The sequence below is a fragment of the Monodelphis domestica genome, chromosome 1, assembly GCF_027887165.1.
Source record: "Monodelphis domestica isolate mMonDom1 chromosome 1, mMonDom1.pri, whole genome shotgun sequence".
Classification (NCBI taxonomy): domain Eukaryota; kingdom Metazoa; phylum Chordata; class Mammalia; order Didelphimorphia; family Didelphidae; genus Monodelphis; species Monodelphis domestica.
Genome location: NC_077227.1, coordinates 394,394,017 through 394,410,728, shown reverse-complemented (window position 1 = coordinate 394,410,728; position 16,712 = coordinate 394,394,017). Strand labels below are relative to the sequence as shown.

At 45.0% G+C, this 16,712-nt stretch overlaps 1 protein-coding gene across 6 annotated transcripts in view; it reads right to left on the bottom strand.

Annotated features, from left to right (window-relative positions):
• The window catches only part of RALY (RALY heterogeneous nuclear ribonucleoprotein), a 66,460-nt gene that overhangs the window by 6,909 nt on the left and 42,839 nt on the right, over positions 1-16,712 (bottom strand). For 3 of the 6 annotated variants that reach the window (XM_007474213.3, XM_007474214.3, XM_007474215.3), the window contains exons 2-5: positions 6,656-6,920; positions 5,512-5,584; positions 1,429-1,590; positions 405-562 (exon numbers count right to left, since the gene is read on the bottom strand). In XM_007474213.3, coding sequence (XP_007474275.1) covers positions 405-562; positions 1,429-1,590; positions 5,512-5,584; positions 6,656-6,911 — 649 coding nt within the window. In that variant the 5' untranslated portion in view covers positions 6,912-6,920. The remainder of the gene's footprint in view (positions 1-404; positions 563-1,428; positions 1,591-5,511; positions 5,585-6,655; positions 6,921-16,712) is intronic. The other 3 variants (XM_007474216.3, XM_056811766.1, XM_056811765.1) reach the window with 1 other exon arrangement.

Sequence of the window (16,712 nt, the reverse complement as noted above, 5' to 3'; positions counted from 1 at the left end):
TGGAACTCAAATGGAGGTTTTTTGCCTCCCCTCTCCACCTAGGACTCTTTTGACTGTCCCATACTCAAGTCAAATTTGCTCTCAGGGCCTCTCAGATTTTGTCTCCTCTTTGATGATGTGGCTCAGGGGGCTGTCAGGATTTCCTGCAGGGGCAAGGAATTTCCTAGGAGTTTTGTGTTGTGAAGAAAGGAAGTTCCCAAGAGCCTGCTAGGGAAAAAGCTGGGGGGACAGGGGAACACAACACACGGATGCTGAGAGAGGGTTCCCGGCTGTGGTTGGGAGATTGGTTCAGGGATCCCTGGGACTGGAAAGAAGTTTTAGAGATCTTAAGAGATCTCTTGGAGAGAAAGTTAAGGGTCTAACAACAGCTGCTCCCCACACATCATCCCAGCCCTGACACTCACACTTTAACTTAGTCGAACTGTTGGAGGTGGTGGAGCGGGCGAAGAGTCTGACAGGTAGAGTTGCTTTGATTCGCCGTACAAGAGGAATGGTGACCCGTGGTCGCTTCACAGGAACCACCCTGGGGACTGGAGAGAGCCGGCCCCGGGGCTCGAAAAGCCTGAATTTCAAAACAGGACAGAGACTTGCAGACTGGGTGTCCCAGGCAGTGTGTCCCCAGGGTCCAATGGCCAAACCAGAGATGGAGGATGTAAGAAGGACTGGAGGGATGGGGAATGGACAGAGTATGGATGAGCGAGAGAGGGTGAATTGAGGGAGGGAGAAAAACTACATATGGAACAATGGAGGGTATATGAGGGATGGACAGAGGGATTGGGGAGCTGGGGAAAAGATGTGGCCCCTTAGGGAGCCCCATGGCCTGAACTGTGGCTGAGGCCAGCAGCTCAGTGGCTAAGGCCCTTTCTTGACCTCCCTTCTCTCTCAGGTTATTTCTGGGCAATGATTTCTCCCATATCCCCCCCCCCCTCAAGCCCCCACCCACCAGTGATCCCAGGCCCAGCCTCCCAATTCCTCCCACCCCTTAGACATCAGACCCAAGACCTCTAGATGATTTACAGCCCCCCTAAAGCAGGCTGAATAGTGGCCCATGAAAATGGAAGGTAGATTTAAGAACAGGGCAGGGCTCTCAGGTGAGGAATAAAAGAGGGATTTTCAGGGGAAGGGGAAGTGTTGCTATTGAATTGGCAGAGTGAATCTGATCAGTCAATGAAGATTCAATTTCCTCATATGTTAAATGGGGAGAGCAAGACCTGTCTGATCTACTTCACAGGGTCTACTGTAAGGATCTAGCAAGAAGTCATTTTTCAAGGTAAAAGGGCACCCACCTGGAGAAGGGAGGAAGTTATGGACCTTGCCAACCTGCTCTCTCTCTTTGCCCACCCTGACCAGCCTGCCCACCCTCCATTCCCCCGTTCCCTCCAGTCTACAGATAGAGAAACTGAGGCACAGAGAGGGCAAGCAACTTGCCTCAGGCCACACAGTGGCTCCGTGGTGGATCTGGGGACTAAGAACCCAGGGTTCACATGCCTTCCCTCGGACAGTGGTCCTGACTGCACTCCTGAGCTGGGAGCCGGAAACCCCTTCTCCCGGGCAGCCAAGAGTAGGCTGAGGCTGAGGCTGGGACTGGGGCTGGGGCAGGGGGAGGAAGGGGAGGAAAGAGAAACAGGGGAGAGGACAGAACTTCAGGCTGAGCATGAAGATCTCTGGTCAGTAACCCCAGTGTCTGATGGGCTTGGTGTGGGACAGGGCTGGGGAGAGGAGGATGGAAAAGATCTTCTGAAGGTACACCTTTGGGGCCTTCTGGTTTCAGAGTAGCCTCTGTACTCTCCCCGACCAAGACAAGAGTGCCTTCAGTTATTAAATCCTGGCTTTCAATTTAATTCAACAAACACTTATTAAGAGCCTACTGTGTACAGATCTTTGTGCTAGGTTCAGAGGTAACTGGACTGAATTACAGAATGCTGGCTTCTCCCCTGCCTATGGCCACTAACCAGTGCTAAAGGCATCCCATCATTTCTGATTTCTGCTCACCTGTCATATAAGTCTTCCCTGAAGTAATTAGAGTAAAAAACATAGCCCTTAGGGAAACAAAGGGGAGTCACTCAAGGGTTAGAGACTTCCTCCTGTCCAGCAACTGTTGGTGTGAGCTCATTATTATCACTGCATGTCTCCTGATACCTCTACCTCTCCTGAGATCATAGCAATCCCTGAGGTAAGAAGGAAGGACAGGGGTTATCATTCCCAAACTAGAGATGAGGAAAGACTGAAGGAAGAGATCCTGAGAAAGTTATTAACTTTCTGAAGATCCATCTGGCTAGTAGGTGGTAAAGCCCATGGTGCAATGAAAAAACTGTAGCACCAGGAATCAGATATGGGCTCAAATCTGGTCCCATATTATCTATCAGGTGGGTGACCCTGGGTCTCTTTGAGCTTTGGTCTCCTTTTTGTAAAATGGGGATAATATCCTTGGCACTCTATACCTCACAGAGGTTTTTTTTTTTGGTGGGGGAAGTGCTCTCTACAGAAGAGTTGTTTATAATATAAGAACAACTAGCATTTCTATAGGTTTGCACTTTACGCATGTTATTCAACTGAACTTCACAACAACCTGATGAGCTAAGTGCCATTTTTATCCCCAAAGGACAACTGAGGAAGCTGAGGCTGAGAGACAATACAGGACTTGTCATCCAGATAATAGGTATATGAGACAAAATCTAAAGGAATTTGGGTTTTCTGAGGCCAACTTCAGTGCTTTCCTCATTCACATAGCTGAGTTATTATTACTGGGTAGGTTATTTAGGAATGACTGGCTCATAAGAGACTCGGATGCTGAGGCCTGTCACCTGCTTAGGGTCAAATCCATAAAAGCAACTGTTCCCCCAATTCTGTGCTGAGGATATTATCATCCAATAATAAGTGTGTAATAGTGGGGAAAGCCCTATATTTGGAATCGGGCAGTTGGGTTCAAAACCTGCCTTTGTGACACAACTAGATGACCTTGGCCAAGATATTTAATCATTCTGGAACTCAGTTGATCTACAAAATGGGAAGACAACTTAAGAGAGACCATTAAGATGCCTTCTTGTATTAAATCCCCTGACCTCTAAAACTCTGCTATTAACTTGGTACAATTGTTCTTCCTTCTCGGACTGCTCAGTCGTTCTCCTCCCAACTCCAGTGGAATCCCCTTTGAGGGACATCTTAGACCCTAGCTCATCAATTGTAGCCTTCTCTGATTATGCAGTCTTCCCCCCTCCCCTCATCTCAGGGTTCCTCTGGCCCTCTCATTTGGGTACTAGACTCTTTGCTGGTTCTTCTTCTTGTTTCGGGGGAAGGGGGTGGAAGAAAGGCAGGAATAAGGTCAGTGTCTTGGTACTTAGCAGGGGTCCATTAAAAGCCAGTTTTTATATTTCAGTAAGGAAGTGAAATCAATCCCTCTGAAAAGAGTGATTCTACCTAGGGATTTGTAGCTCACTTATACCCCCAGAAAAGGGGTTGGAAGGGGCAGCCTAACCCCTAAACTCCTTTCACTAGGTCTTCAAAACTTATAGGAAGCCATAGGCCCACTGGTGGCTAGATCCTTCCTGACATTCTTCCTCACCCTTCTTGTCTGGCACAGCCACTGTTCTGCTCATTTCACACCATGCAATGAACTAGGTCTTAATCCCTAATCCTGGTGGCAGTGCCTCACTGCGGAAGAAGGGAAGAGGAGAGACTGATATGACAATCTAGGTGGGGGTGGAAAGAGTGAGGTGTGGTAGACAGAATGAAGAACTTGGTAGTCAAAAAAGACCTGGACTCCATTCACTCCTGATATTAACTTGCTATGTGGCCTTAAAGGATCACTCATTAGCTGAACCTTAGTTCTTGTCTGTAAAATGAAGATAATGGTGATGCTGCCTAGTCCATGTGACCTTTGACATGTCACTTAATCTTTGTGAGATTCAATTTGGGGAAATGATATCTATTAATACCTGTCTCACAGGGCTTTGTGAGACCACCTATGCCAAATGTTCTGCAATTCTTCAAAGTACAACATACATGCCAAGGATTATTATAATGACCTCTACAAAAAGACCCTTCACTGACTAAACCTACATTTGAGATGACAAATAGGCAAGCCTTTTGACTACTTTGTTCTCTGGGTTTCTAAGGATGAGGAAGGAGGGAGGACTGAGTAAACATGCCAAGGACTTTTAGAATCAGAGAATTTTAAAAGTCAGACAAGACTTCAGAGGTCATCTGGTCCAACCCCCTGTTCCATAAAGGAATTCCCTCTCCAATACCCCTGACGGCTGACCATGCAGCTCCTTCCTAAAGTTCACCATTAATAATGAGCTCACTGCACCCAGAAGTAGCCTGGTTCTCCCTATGAATAGCTCTGTGGTCTTGAGGCCATCTGGCCTCCATTGGCCTTCTTGCAGCTTCCACCATCCTGTTCTTGGCTCTACCAAGCAGACTACATCTTCCTCCACAGGACAAACCTTCAAGTACATGAAAGTGACTGTCCTGGCCCCTTTACCTTCCTCTCTGGTGCAGGTTTTACAATCAGTCCTCACCAACCCAAGATCAAGGCTTTTGGACATGCTGGTGGACTTCTTCTGCTCACAATACGATTTAGCAATGTTTTTCCTTCCAATGTGGCAGTCAACACTGAACTCTATACTCCACATGGGCCCTGACCAGGATGAATGACATACTAGGCCTATCACTTTCTTCTTTCTGGACACACTATACCTCTCATTTTCATCCATACTAGAATTAGTACTGCTCACCCTGCTGAAGTTTCCTCTCCTCCCTGAGGCTCTGGGAGAGTAGGATCTCAGGAGGAGGAGAAGAAGGTCTGCACAGAGTCTGGCACACAGTAGGTACTTAATAAATGCTGTAGGTGGTGGTGGTGGTGGTGAGGACCTCCAATTTGTGATTTCATTGTATATGTAAAGAAGATCCCATAAAATGCAGTCTAGAGACTAGCCTACAACAAATAGAAAGGCAGCTAGGTAGCTCAGTGGATAGAGTTCCAGGCCTAGAGTGGGGTGGATATGGGTTCAAATCTGACCTCTTCACACATCCTAGCTGTGTGACTCCAACCTAGCCCATATCACTCTTCTGCTTTAGAAATGGAACTTTATATATAAATTCTAAGACACAGGTAACAAGAGTTTACAACAAAAAATCAAATAGTCTTAGAGAGTTGCCTTGGAATAATGAGAGGAAACTGACTTGGCTAGGGTCACCATTACTAATATATGTTGGAGACAAGACTAGAACCCAGTTCCTTCCTGCCACTCTTGATCCATTTAACTATCTCAATGAATGCTTGTTGAATTGAATTGAAGAAGGCACTGACCCCTATAGGAGGTCAAAAACAGGACCTAGGGACCTGAGTTCCTCAAGCCCCAACCACCCCAGTCACCCTTCAACTCTCAGACCTTCAGTGTATCCCCTAGTTACTGATCTGGGACATGGCACCAGCAGGTAAGGAATCCCCCTGTCTTTAGGGTCTGACCCCGCAGACAGATAAACAGACTAAAGGGCAAACACACATACCCATAGGAGGCAGAAGCTGCTCTCTTGAGTCCTTTTGGTCTATTAGGTTTAGGTTCTCCAGCCATGTTGATGTCTATACAAAGAAGAAGTCAAGGCAGGTGATGGAATGACGGCATCATACTTACACATGTGTGCATGTGTGAATACACACTCACCCAGAGGCATCTCACACCTACACCACAGATAGGGCCTTATTCTAGGTTTAGAGATGACTTGACTGGATGGAGGCTTCCCTTGACCAATTTTTGCCTCTAGTTCCTAAGTCACCCTCTTCACATATATAGGTACCACAAGCACAAATTGTATATAAACATCTACACACTCATGCACCCGCAAAATTATACTAAGACAGAGCTTTGTCCACATGCAAAAACTGCGTATATACTCATCTACGCAAAATACAAACAAAAATGTATATTCTATACACCTATGCTCACATACCAGATTCAAATCCGCAAGAGCAGTCACACATTTAAGTCCCACCCGTACTAGCACATACCCAGGGTGTCTTTTCTGCCACCAGGTGGCATTGTAGAGCTCGGCAAGGTGCCTGCTTTCGCCCTTACCAGCCTAGCAGAAAACAGTTTCTGCTGTGACCCATCCTCCTTCCCTCCTGCCTCCTGCCCGCCCCCCCCCCACTCCCCAAGTAGATAACATTCAGATCATCCAGTTACCAGTTTCCCTGGCACTCTGGACACTCACCCAAAGTGGTTGGGTAACGATTTACATGCCTATGTCAGAAGCATCTCAAGAGTAGAGAATAATCAACTATAGAGAAGCTGATCAGGATAGGTCAAGGACAGGCATCAACCAAGGAGGGGGGGTGTCCCTCTGTCCTCTTCTCCCTCTCCACTACACAAACCTATTATTAGGGAAAGCCCTGATGCTCCTCCCTAATACCTAAGGATACAGATAAGTAGTCACTGGCTTGCTTCATTCAAAAGAATTTTAAATTTCAATTCTAAATGTGTAATTAAAGGCTGTCTCTTAAGGGAATTTCAGCCACTCTGGGAAATGGAAGAAGAGAGCTCTCAGAAGCCCCCCACAGGTAGTTGTTGTCTATTTCACCTATGGGTAAGGCCAGCCTTGAGCTTGAGTAAAGGTCTGCCAGAACCCAGAAATAGGGCAGGGGCCTACTCCTTACCCAGAGTCTGCCCTGCCAGCACCCGCCCGTTTTCGCCCAGCACAGCGGCACGGGCATGGCGCTCGCTAGCGTACTGGACGAAGGCGTAGCCCTTGTGCACAGAGCAGCCAGCTACCCGGCCATACTTGGAGAAGATGGTCTCTACATCTGCCTTCTTCACCATGGCTGTGTTTAAGTTCCCAATGAAGACTCGAGAGTTGAGGGACTTGGGGTCATTCTTGTTGGTGATGTTGCTTGTGTGCACTTTCAGAGACATGGTGATGACCTAGAAAGACAGAAACTCAATGAGGTTACCACACTGACCCACATGCTAGTCTAGGCTTACATACTTCCCTGATTGGCAGAGAGTAAGAGGGGGAGCACAATGGGTTCTGCTACTTTATTTATTAAAATCCTTACCTAAGGATCTAGTTGTAGAAAACCATTTATAGCTCTTTTTTTGTGGCAAAGAATTGGAAATTATGGGGATGTATTATGGGATGTCCATCAATTGGGAATGATTGAAAAAACTTTGGTACATGTTGGTGAATACTTTTCACCAACCATTGCTGTAAGAAATGATGAACAGGATGATTTCAGAAAGAGCTGGAAAGACTTCCATGAACTGATACAGAGTGAAATAAGCAGAACCAGGAGAACATTATACACAGCAATATTGGAAGATGATTATCTGTGAAAACTTGGCTACTCTCAGCAGTACAATGATCTAGGACAATTCTGAAGGACTTATGCCAGGGAATGCCAAGTTGTCTTTCACATCAGTATATTTATGGTTGTATTTTGGGATTTTGGTTATGTATGAGTTTGCTCTTATAACGATGATCAATATGGAAGTGTGTTTTACATGACAATAAAAATAAATTTAAAAACAAAACAACACAACAACAAGAAACACCCTTACCTTCCTTCTTAGAATCAACACTAAGTATAGGTTCCAAGGCAGAAGAGTTTTAAGGAATAGGCAACTGGGAGTCATGTCATAGGAAGCTGAGGTAAAATTTGAACCCAGATCCTCTCTTTCCAATGCACCATGCTGCCTTTCACCTTGAGGATAAGGTGTGATCACCCTTTGCCTATAGTTGTCATCACCCCAATACCTTCTTCTCCTCTCACAGGAACACCTCCCTGAGTGAGGTCTTCCCTGGTCTAAGACCAACATCTCCTGGCACTGAGCTGAGCACCTGGTGCCTCAGATCCCCAAAGGCTGGTGAAGCAACCTTTTACTCCCAACTGGCTCCTGGCAGTTAGTGAGATGGGCTGGAAAGTAAAAAGAGCTTTCAGATAGCTGTGAGGTCTCAGACTGACGGAGGTCTCCAGACCTCCTGAAAGAAAGCCTAGGGTGGTAGGGAGGATTGGATTAGATGAGGAACTGGGAAGTACCTAGTGACAGAGGAGGAGATACCAAAAAAACGAAGTCTTGTGCCCTCCAAAAGTTAATACAGTTGAAAAGTTTCTTATTAATCCTTCTAACCCTAAGAATGAAAGTCTTATCAATTCAACCTTTCTAATATCTCTTTACTATCTTTCCTCTTCATTCACAGAGCCACACCTCTAAGTTCTGGCCTTTATTGCCCTAAGACAGTGATGGCAAACCTATGGCACGGGTGCTACAGAGCATGCTCTGAACATGTGGCTGGCCGCAACCCCTCCCCACCATTACTAGAAAGGCAGAGGGACTCAGGCGGAGCTACTCCCCTTCCCCTCTCCACCATACCTGACGACACTTTTTCACATCCCTTGACCCTCTGCCCAGCAGCCAATGGGAGTGCTTCCTCCCTCCACCATGGGGTAAAGACAACACAGGGTCTATGGGGGTGGAATGGGAGCAGGGGCAGGGCTTGCCACTCCATCTCTAAAAGGTTCATCATCACTGCCCCAGGAGCTAATTTAACAGTTCTGGTTCTGTCTGGCATTGAAAGTCTTTCACAATGGGCTCCAGGTATACACACATTACTCTACTTCACATGCTCTATAGTTCGGCCAAAGTGGTCTAATTACTGTCTCTCACATGACAATGCTACCCCCCTCCCCCCGCACTTTCCATGCCTGAAATGGTCACCCTCCTCAACCTCAACTTTAAGAACCTCTAGTTTTCTTCAAAGCTCAAGGTGCCACCTTGTCTCCTTAAAGGCCTAAGTTTTCCCTGGTCCTTAGCACAAATGCATGTTAACTGTTTAATACTGAGAGTTCATAGTATAATGGAGTGATGGCCAGTCATGAGTCAGGATGACTTGGGTCCAAGTCTAGCCTCTGATACATGGTAGCTGTATGTTCATGAACCAACCATCTCAGTGCCCTCATGTGACTCACTAAGTAGAGACAAGGTGGCAATCTACATTGGCAGGGGAAGTTTCTATCCTGGGAACTCCCCCATTCTGATGAAATCACAGAATAAGTCCAGACCAACAATTAAGAACCACAATGCACTACCACAGAATACTTTATACAGTTTACAAAACACTTGCATGATTTGGCTAGCTAGTGAGATTAAGAAGAGCAATATAATCAAGAGGCTTGGGTTCCAATTTCAGCTGTGTGCCCTAACTAGGTAAGAGTACTGGGCCCAGAGTTGGAAGACTCATATTCCTGAGATCAAATATGGCCTCACTCACTAGCTGTGTAACCCGTTCTGCAGGTCACTTTATCCTGTTGGCCTTATGGAAAATGAGCTGGTGAAAGAATGGCAAACCACTTCAGTATCTTTACCAAGAAAAATAGTCACAAGAAGTTAGACATGACTGAAATCGACAAAACCAAAATATCAACCCTCCCTAGCCCCCATGATACCCCAGGTTAAGTCAAGCCTCATTGTCTCCATCAGCAAAATGGGAATAATATCAACCTTACTAGGATGTTGTGGGGAAAGGGCAAGCCTACCAAACTTTGATATTTCAAGGAATTGTGATTTCATAAGTGAGGGTGTTCTCCCCCACCCATACAGACTAAAACCTTGAACCAGTCTTCATGGGTTGCTAAGACTGAAAAAATTAATTATCTTCTGTTCAACTTTCTAGTGACAAGCCTCTCAACTTAACTAGCATAGTTCTAGAATGGTTAACACACATTCTGTCCCCGAGTTGTCTCTGAAGATTGCCATCTATCAAAAGCGGCAGAGCCTTGAAAAACAAGGGTTCACTTACATGCCAAGAGGCATCAGAGGAAGACTATAATAAAGGAATATTATCTGGCAAAAGAGCACCAGCCTCTCCCTGCCTCAGAATTACTGCACAGAAACCTAACCTTCCATGCCTGGGAAATATCTTCATCTGGTTCCATCAGTCTGGGGAGCCTTCTGACTTGCCTACTCTCTCTTACCTGCCCCAGTTGGCTTTGCCTCCCAGAAAGGGTCAGTGGCTATTATAGAGGAGGTGAGGAAGACTATAAAAGAGCAGGAAAATCCTTTGGAGACAAGAACAGTCAAATTTGTTACTAGAGTTAATCAGAAAATGTCTGGACTGAAATTAAGGGTCCTGAGATGAATTTCAGAACTAGAAGAGGCCTTCCAGGTCAAGCAGTTGAACCCTTTCATTTCACAGATAAGGAAACTGATGTCCAGGGAGAGGAAAGGGGTTTAGACCAAGGTCAGACAATGAGCAAGTGACAGAATAAGAACCAGAATCCAAATGAAGCTTGAGAAGAACACGACCAGAAAAACAGAGACAGACAAACAGAAATAGAGTCCAGGATATATTGAGAATGTCAGAAATGAACAAACAGAAACAGATGGACGGTTTAAGAGACAGACAAGAATAGGCTCATAGGATTATAGATTTAGAGCTGGAAGGAACCTTAGAGGTACTTAGTTCAATCCTCTCCTTTTACAATTGAGGAAACTGAGGCTCAGAGATGTTAAGTGGATTGCACTAGGGCAAGTAGAAAGCCTCAGAATCAGATTTTAAACACAAGTCTTCCTCCTCCATATCAGAGACAGAGATCTTTCCCCTGCACTCCAGATAGAGAATAATGTGAGTTGTATTTATAAAAGATTTACATACATTATCTCATCTGATCCTCTCAACCTGATTGTGAGCAAAGTGCTATTTTGAGAGAGGTGATTTCATCAGCATTGGGAACTCCCTGGTATGGAAACTCCACAGATCAACAACACTTCTCTCTGCAACCTGGGGAGCTCAGAGAGCTACCTGGGGCACCAAGAGGCTGAGAGGACTGTCAAAGATGAGTCAGAAGCAAGATCTGACTCCAAGGTTGATCCCTCTGCCCACTATCTCACCCTATCCTCTACTGCTATTCTCTTAATTTTATAGTTGTGGTCCAGAGAGATTGTGATTGGAGCAAGGTCACAAAGCTAGCATCTGAGGCTCATTTCAAACAAAATTTCCTGACTCCTGATCTGGCCCACTTTACGTCACATTTGCTCTCTTGGTAGCCGAGCTGGATCTTGAACCTGGATCCCCTGAGCTGGGTCAGTGAAACTTTAGGCAATGGGGGACAGCCGTGCAGAGTCTTCTGAAAAGTTTACATGTTTCACCCATTATACAAGCAATCTAGGAGGAACACTTGGGCTAAGCACTGAAGGAGACCTGTGATTCTAAAAGTTAAGGGTGAGGAGGGAGTCTAGTCCAGGCCTGGGAAACAGATTGTACAAAGACATAAGATTACCAGAAGGGACAACCCCTAGACTAGTTTGCCTGAACTAGACCTTAAGCTGATTTACTGCCCTCCATGGGACAAATTATTTGAAATATAATTAGGGGCAGTTAGTGGTTCAGAAAACAGAGAGCCAGTCACTTAACTTCCATTGTCGAGTCCTTGTCCTTTTGTTTAAGAGCTGTTACTAAGACAAATTAAGAGTTAAAAAACATATAATTTATATTATAAATTATATAGCTAGGAGACAGCACATTTCTGCAAAAAACAAAAACAAAACCCACAACATTTTCTCAGTTGAAATATTTTAGTCATTTTGATGGCATCAATCACCAGTCTGGGAAAAGTGGATAGAATTCTATTAAGTCAGAGAAGTAGCAGAATGTAATGTGCTGGCCTTGGTACACAGAGATACAGTGATGGTCTTGTGACAGGGTTTGTTTCTATCAGTTGGTCTATGCCTCTCCATGCTTCTCTATATATTCTTCATATTCTTTACCTCTTAGCATTCAGTAACATTCATGTGCCACAGTTTAGTTAAGTATGTTTCCAGTTCTGTTATCACCAAAGTGCTGATATGAGAATTCTGCTGTATAAGGAAAGGGGTCTTTCTTTTTTCATCCTTCTCTACCCTAAGGTATATGCTTTGCAGTAGGATTGCTCAGAAAAAAGAGAACCAACACTATAATTATTTACTTCAATTAATTCCAAATTGCTCTTCAGAACCACTTAATTCATAGCTTTACCAATAGTGTAGTAATGTGTCTGCCTTTCCAGAACCTCATCAATACTCTTTCCATCTTTGCCAATAGTTGGGTGCAAAGTGAGAGATCATCAGCATTGTTGTGACTCTTTCCCCCCTTATTATTAGTTATTTGGGGTTCTCTTTCATATGTTTGTTAACAGTATATAATTCTTATGAGAACTATTCATATCCTTTGATGTCCCAATGGGGAATGGCTTTCACCTTACATAATAGTATTAGTACCCTATAGACAGATATCTTGGCTATCAGACATTTCCCCAAAAATCTATTTTCCTTCTTATCATAGCTGTGTTGTTTTGCTTTGTGTGAAAGTTTTCCAATTTCAAGTAATAAAATTATCTATTTTGTTCTTTATGATCAATTATTTCTTTTCCTTGTTATGATCTTGCATACCTCAAGAACCATCTATAGCTCCCTGGTGCCTGCAAAATCAATTGTAAATTCCTCATCCTCCATAATTATGTGACCATAACTTCCCTAAATTCATCTCACATGATCCCCTCAGCATGGACTGTATTCTTTCAAAGATGACAACTTCCCTCTAGAATAGCCTTTATCCTCAACTCAACCTAGCTGAAGTCATAACGGAATAAGTACCTTAATGTCTTAAAACCAGAAGGGCCTTTTAAGATTAATAACAGTCACATTTCTTCTATAGCTTTTCCTACTACAGCCTTCCCTGAATAACTGACCTCTCTGCTTCCCTTCACTGATCCATATGCATATACCAAGGATGTTGAAAAAAACTTCTTAGGGCACTAGGTCTCTGTCCATATGATTTCCCTGATCAAGAGCCTTCAGTAGCTTTCTACTGCCTCTAAGATAATGTATCAACTACTTGGGTTGCTGTTTAAGGCCTGCCACAATTTGTCTTCAACTTAACTTTCTGGCTTTATTTCACATGACCTTCCTTCATGTGTTCTAGGCTCTGGCCAAACTGAATTGCAAACTATTCCCTGACTCAACTGTCTCCAGCCTCCATGTATTTGCACAACCATATCCCTGCCCATAGTGTACACCTCTCCCACATTCCCCCCTGCCCAATTCCAGCCTTTCAGAATCCTGAAACCCTCCTTCCAGGCTTGGCCCAGGTATAACTTCTTTAGTGCTCTCTCCCTCCTCAAATGACCTTCTGTTTGTTTCTCTGTGTACATGTGTTCTCTCCCCTCTCCCCACTAGAATAAAAACTCTTTGAGAAGCAGAACTTGTTTTATTTTGGACTTTATAGCTCTAGCCCTTAGCATAGTATTCTCTTTTTACTAGGCTCTTAATATTCATTGAATCGAGTTATTAACCCCATTTCACAGAGGAAGAAATTGAGATTGATAGGAAAAGTGACTTGACCAGAGTCATATAGTTAATAAACAGCAGGCCAGAACTCAAACTCAGTTCTTTTATCTCTAGACTCCTTTGTTAAAACACAGACTAGCCCACTCTAACTTTTATCAGTACTCTGACCTTGCACCACACCACTGTGACTGATCTCTCTACTAGACCTAGAACCTTTTATGCCTTAGTTACTAAGGTATATAAGGTAGACCAGGGGTCCCCAAACTTTTTGCACAGGGGGCCAATTCACTGTCCCTCAGACCGCTGGAGGGCCAGACTATTAAAAAAAAAAACAAAACTATGAACAAATCTGAATACCACTGTCTGGGATAGTGGAGACTGCAGCGCTGGTAGTGATGGGCCTGTTACACTTTGTACAGACCCATCACTGCCACCACTATACCAGGAAGCAGTATACACAGTGAGGAATCCCCTCCCTCAGATCGCCACTCACCATACTAACATCTTCCATTGTGCAGCCACATAATCCTTTGCACGGAGCCTCGTTCTCATTCAGCTACTCTCAGAACAAGGTGCCATGCAAAGGATTATATCACTGGAAGTAGTACTGTACGTGAGTGATGCTATGTTTTGCAGCGCCGCCACATACAGTGCTCCTCTCACTGACCACCAATGAAAGAGGTGCCCCTTCCAGAAGTGTGGCAGAGGCTGGATAAATGGCCTCAGGGGGCCTCATGTGACCTGCAGGCCTGAGTTTGGGGCCTCCTGCCTTGATATATGCATTTATGAGCCACTAAAGGGGGGGGGGTCAAAATTCATCCACCAGTTTACTTTCTATCTTCGGTATGGAGAGGGGGAAAGAGAGGAGAACCCCTTTCTCAAAGTGGGGTTCAGGGGACACAGCAGATGTAATGAGTTGGCTTAGAGAGAGGATTGGGGATTTGAAGATTTCCCCCCTTAGCTAAAGCTGCTCTCCCAGATTCATTCTTGTCTCTCTTGTCCCCCCTCCACTACTCGAGACCAAAGGGTCTCCCATTGATCTAGTCACTCACACTCAGCTCTAAACCCTTTCCCCTCCCCTCCTTGAGTTTGGGGAGAACTCCGGCCTTGACAACCTGAGCCCCCTCAGAGAAAGTCAGGTTGACTCACCCCTGGGCAAAAGGAGCTGAGGTAAAATCTGCTCAGATTTCTCTTCAGAAGTCCCTTCAATTGGGAAGTGTTGGGGGGGAAAGATTTCCAGTCACCAACAGGAAAAATGGGCAACCCTCAGGAGAAAGTCTTTCCCCCCCAACTTCTCTCTAGGCTTTTCAAGACGGAGAGACCCTCACTGCTCTCCCAGCCAGTCTTCTCCTCTGGATTCCACTCCTGGGGCCCCTCCCCCATCAAGGTGATCAATTTCACATACTCTTCAGCTTGACACTTTTTTCTATAGTGCCAGCCTTTGTCACAATGTCTGCCCACACTTAGCCAGGCTGGTAGTCATCTCTCTCTCCTTTCTCTCTCCCTTTTTCTATCTTCTATCCCTTCCCCTACCCTCACCCCCCCCCCCCCCACCAAATCCCTTATTTTGTGAGTGAAAAAAAAAAGGATTTACGGAAGGCATATGACTTCTACATCCTAGCAGGAGCCAAGCCAGCATTCACACCCAGGTCTTCTAACTCCCAGTAAGAGATTCTTTCCTGTCTCCTGAGCTTGCTTAGAAATCAAAGCCAGAATTTCAAGGTCAGCAGAGTGCAACCAGCCCCAAGTCCTCAAGCCTAGCTAGGTGATATCTGTGTGGCTTGGAAAAGAAACAGCTTTCTGCAGTGAGAAATATTTTAGAAGGAAAATGAAGCAATTAGGTAGGACAGATACTGGGGGCATCTTAGTAGAAAAGCTCCAGGTTACTGAGGCTGTGGCTGACAGAGCATCTATTAATCTCATTCAAATCCTCTCTAGTGCAGGGCTCAGCCATCTCGTTAGTGCTGCCCAACTAGCCAGGCAGGACTAATTTCTCCTAAAGCTTTTTAATTCTTCACCTTATTTATGCTGTGAGGTGCTAGTCCAGGGCCCCATTTCTCAGTTCCCCTGTCCCTTTCCACCCCAAGAGACCTTCTCTCCATTCACCACTTTTCCTACCTCTATAAGCCAATCTGATCAATCAATAACCATTTATTAAAAGCTACCATGTGCCCGGCACTATGCTGGATATTGGGAATACAAAGACAAAAATGAAATAGTCCCTCACCTCAAAGAGCTTACATTCTAATGGGGGGAGGGATAGAACATAGAAACTGACAGGCATTTACCAATGTATTTGAGTTGAGAGGGAGTACCTTCAAAAAGGGCACCTCTTTGGAGGTGCCACAGAGGTTCAAGTGAGAAGGGAGTACATTTTAGGCATGGGAAGCTTTCATTGCCTATTTTAAGGGTCCACTAAGGACTAGCCCACTCCTTCCCCATTGGGAATACCATCCATCCTCTGAAACTGAACAGGGAGCCTCCTTAATACCCAATGCTTGAGGTTGTTGTTCCCTAGAAGCTAATGCCAGGGATCTCAGGCATGATTAGTCACAAAGCACCCCTTCTTGATCATAGACATTCTTCTCTGCAAATGATGTTTAAAAGTCATTAAAAGATTTGTCAGCTGTGACTTATGAGCCTTGTTCCCACCAGGAAGCTGGGCATTGACAAATGCCCCACTAGGCCTCTCATCTGTCATGTGGCCAGGAGTTGCCCAGTTCCAATTACAGGGGTGAAAATGACAAAAAAAAGTCCTTGCTTTACCATTACTCAGGCACCTCCTCCAGGTCTGGCTCTGGGGGAAAGAAACACTGCCGGGGAAGAAAAGCTCTCCTAGACTGTCTTCAGCTTAGAAGGGAGCTCAGCCATGCAGTTGACAAGCGGGAGTCCTTTCTATGTCTCCTCTTCAGTCACTATAGATCTCAGGTCAGGATTCTGAATGTCTGAATTTGAGTTGGACATTGGCAGTAAGAAGAATTGAGACAAGCATCCCATTAGTTCCTACCCTCCTTTAATGCTGAATCTCTACTGGTCCTTTAGTTGCTTTTGTTGTTCAGTCATTTCAATCTTGTCTGACACTGTGTTCTCATTTGGGGTTTTCTTGGCAGAGATACTAGAATAGTCTGCCATTTCCTTCTGCCTATTTTCCAGATGAGGAAACTGAGGCAAACAGGGTTAAGTGACTTGCCCAGAGTCACATAATTAGGTTGAGGTCACATTTGAACTCATGAAGATGAGTTTTCCTGACTCCAGGCCCAGTGTACTATCCACTGTGCCATTTAGCTGCCCCAGTGCTGTGTCCTTTAGAGCCCAGCTTGAATGCCATCTCTTCCAAGAAGTCTTCCCTGAGTCACCACTGGGTGATGTCCTCCTCTCAGAGATCTTAAAAGG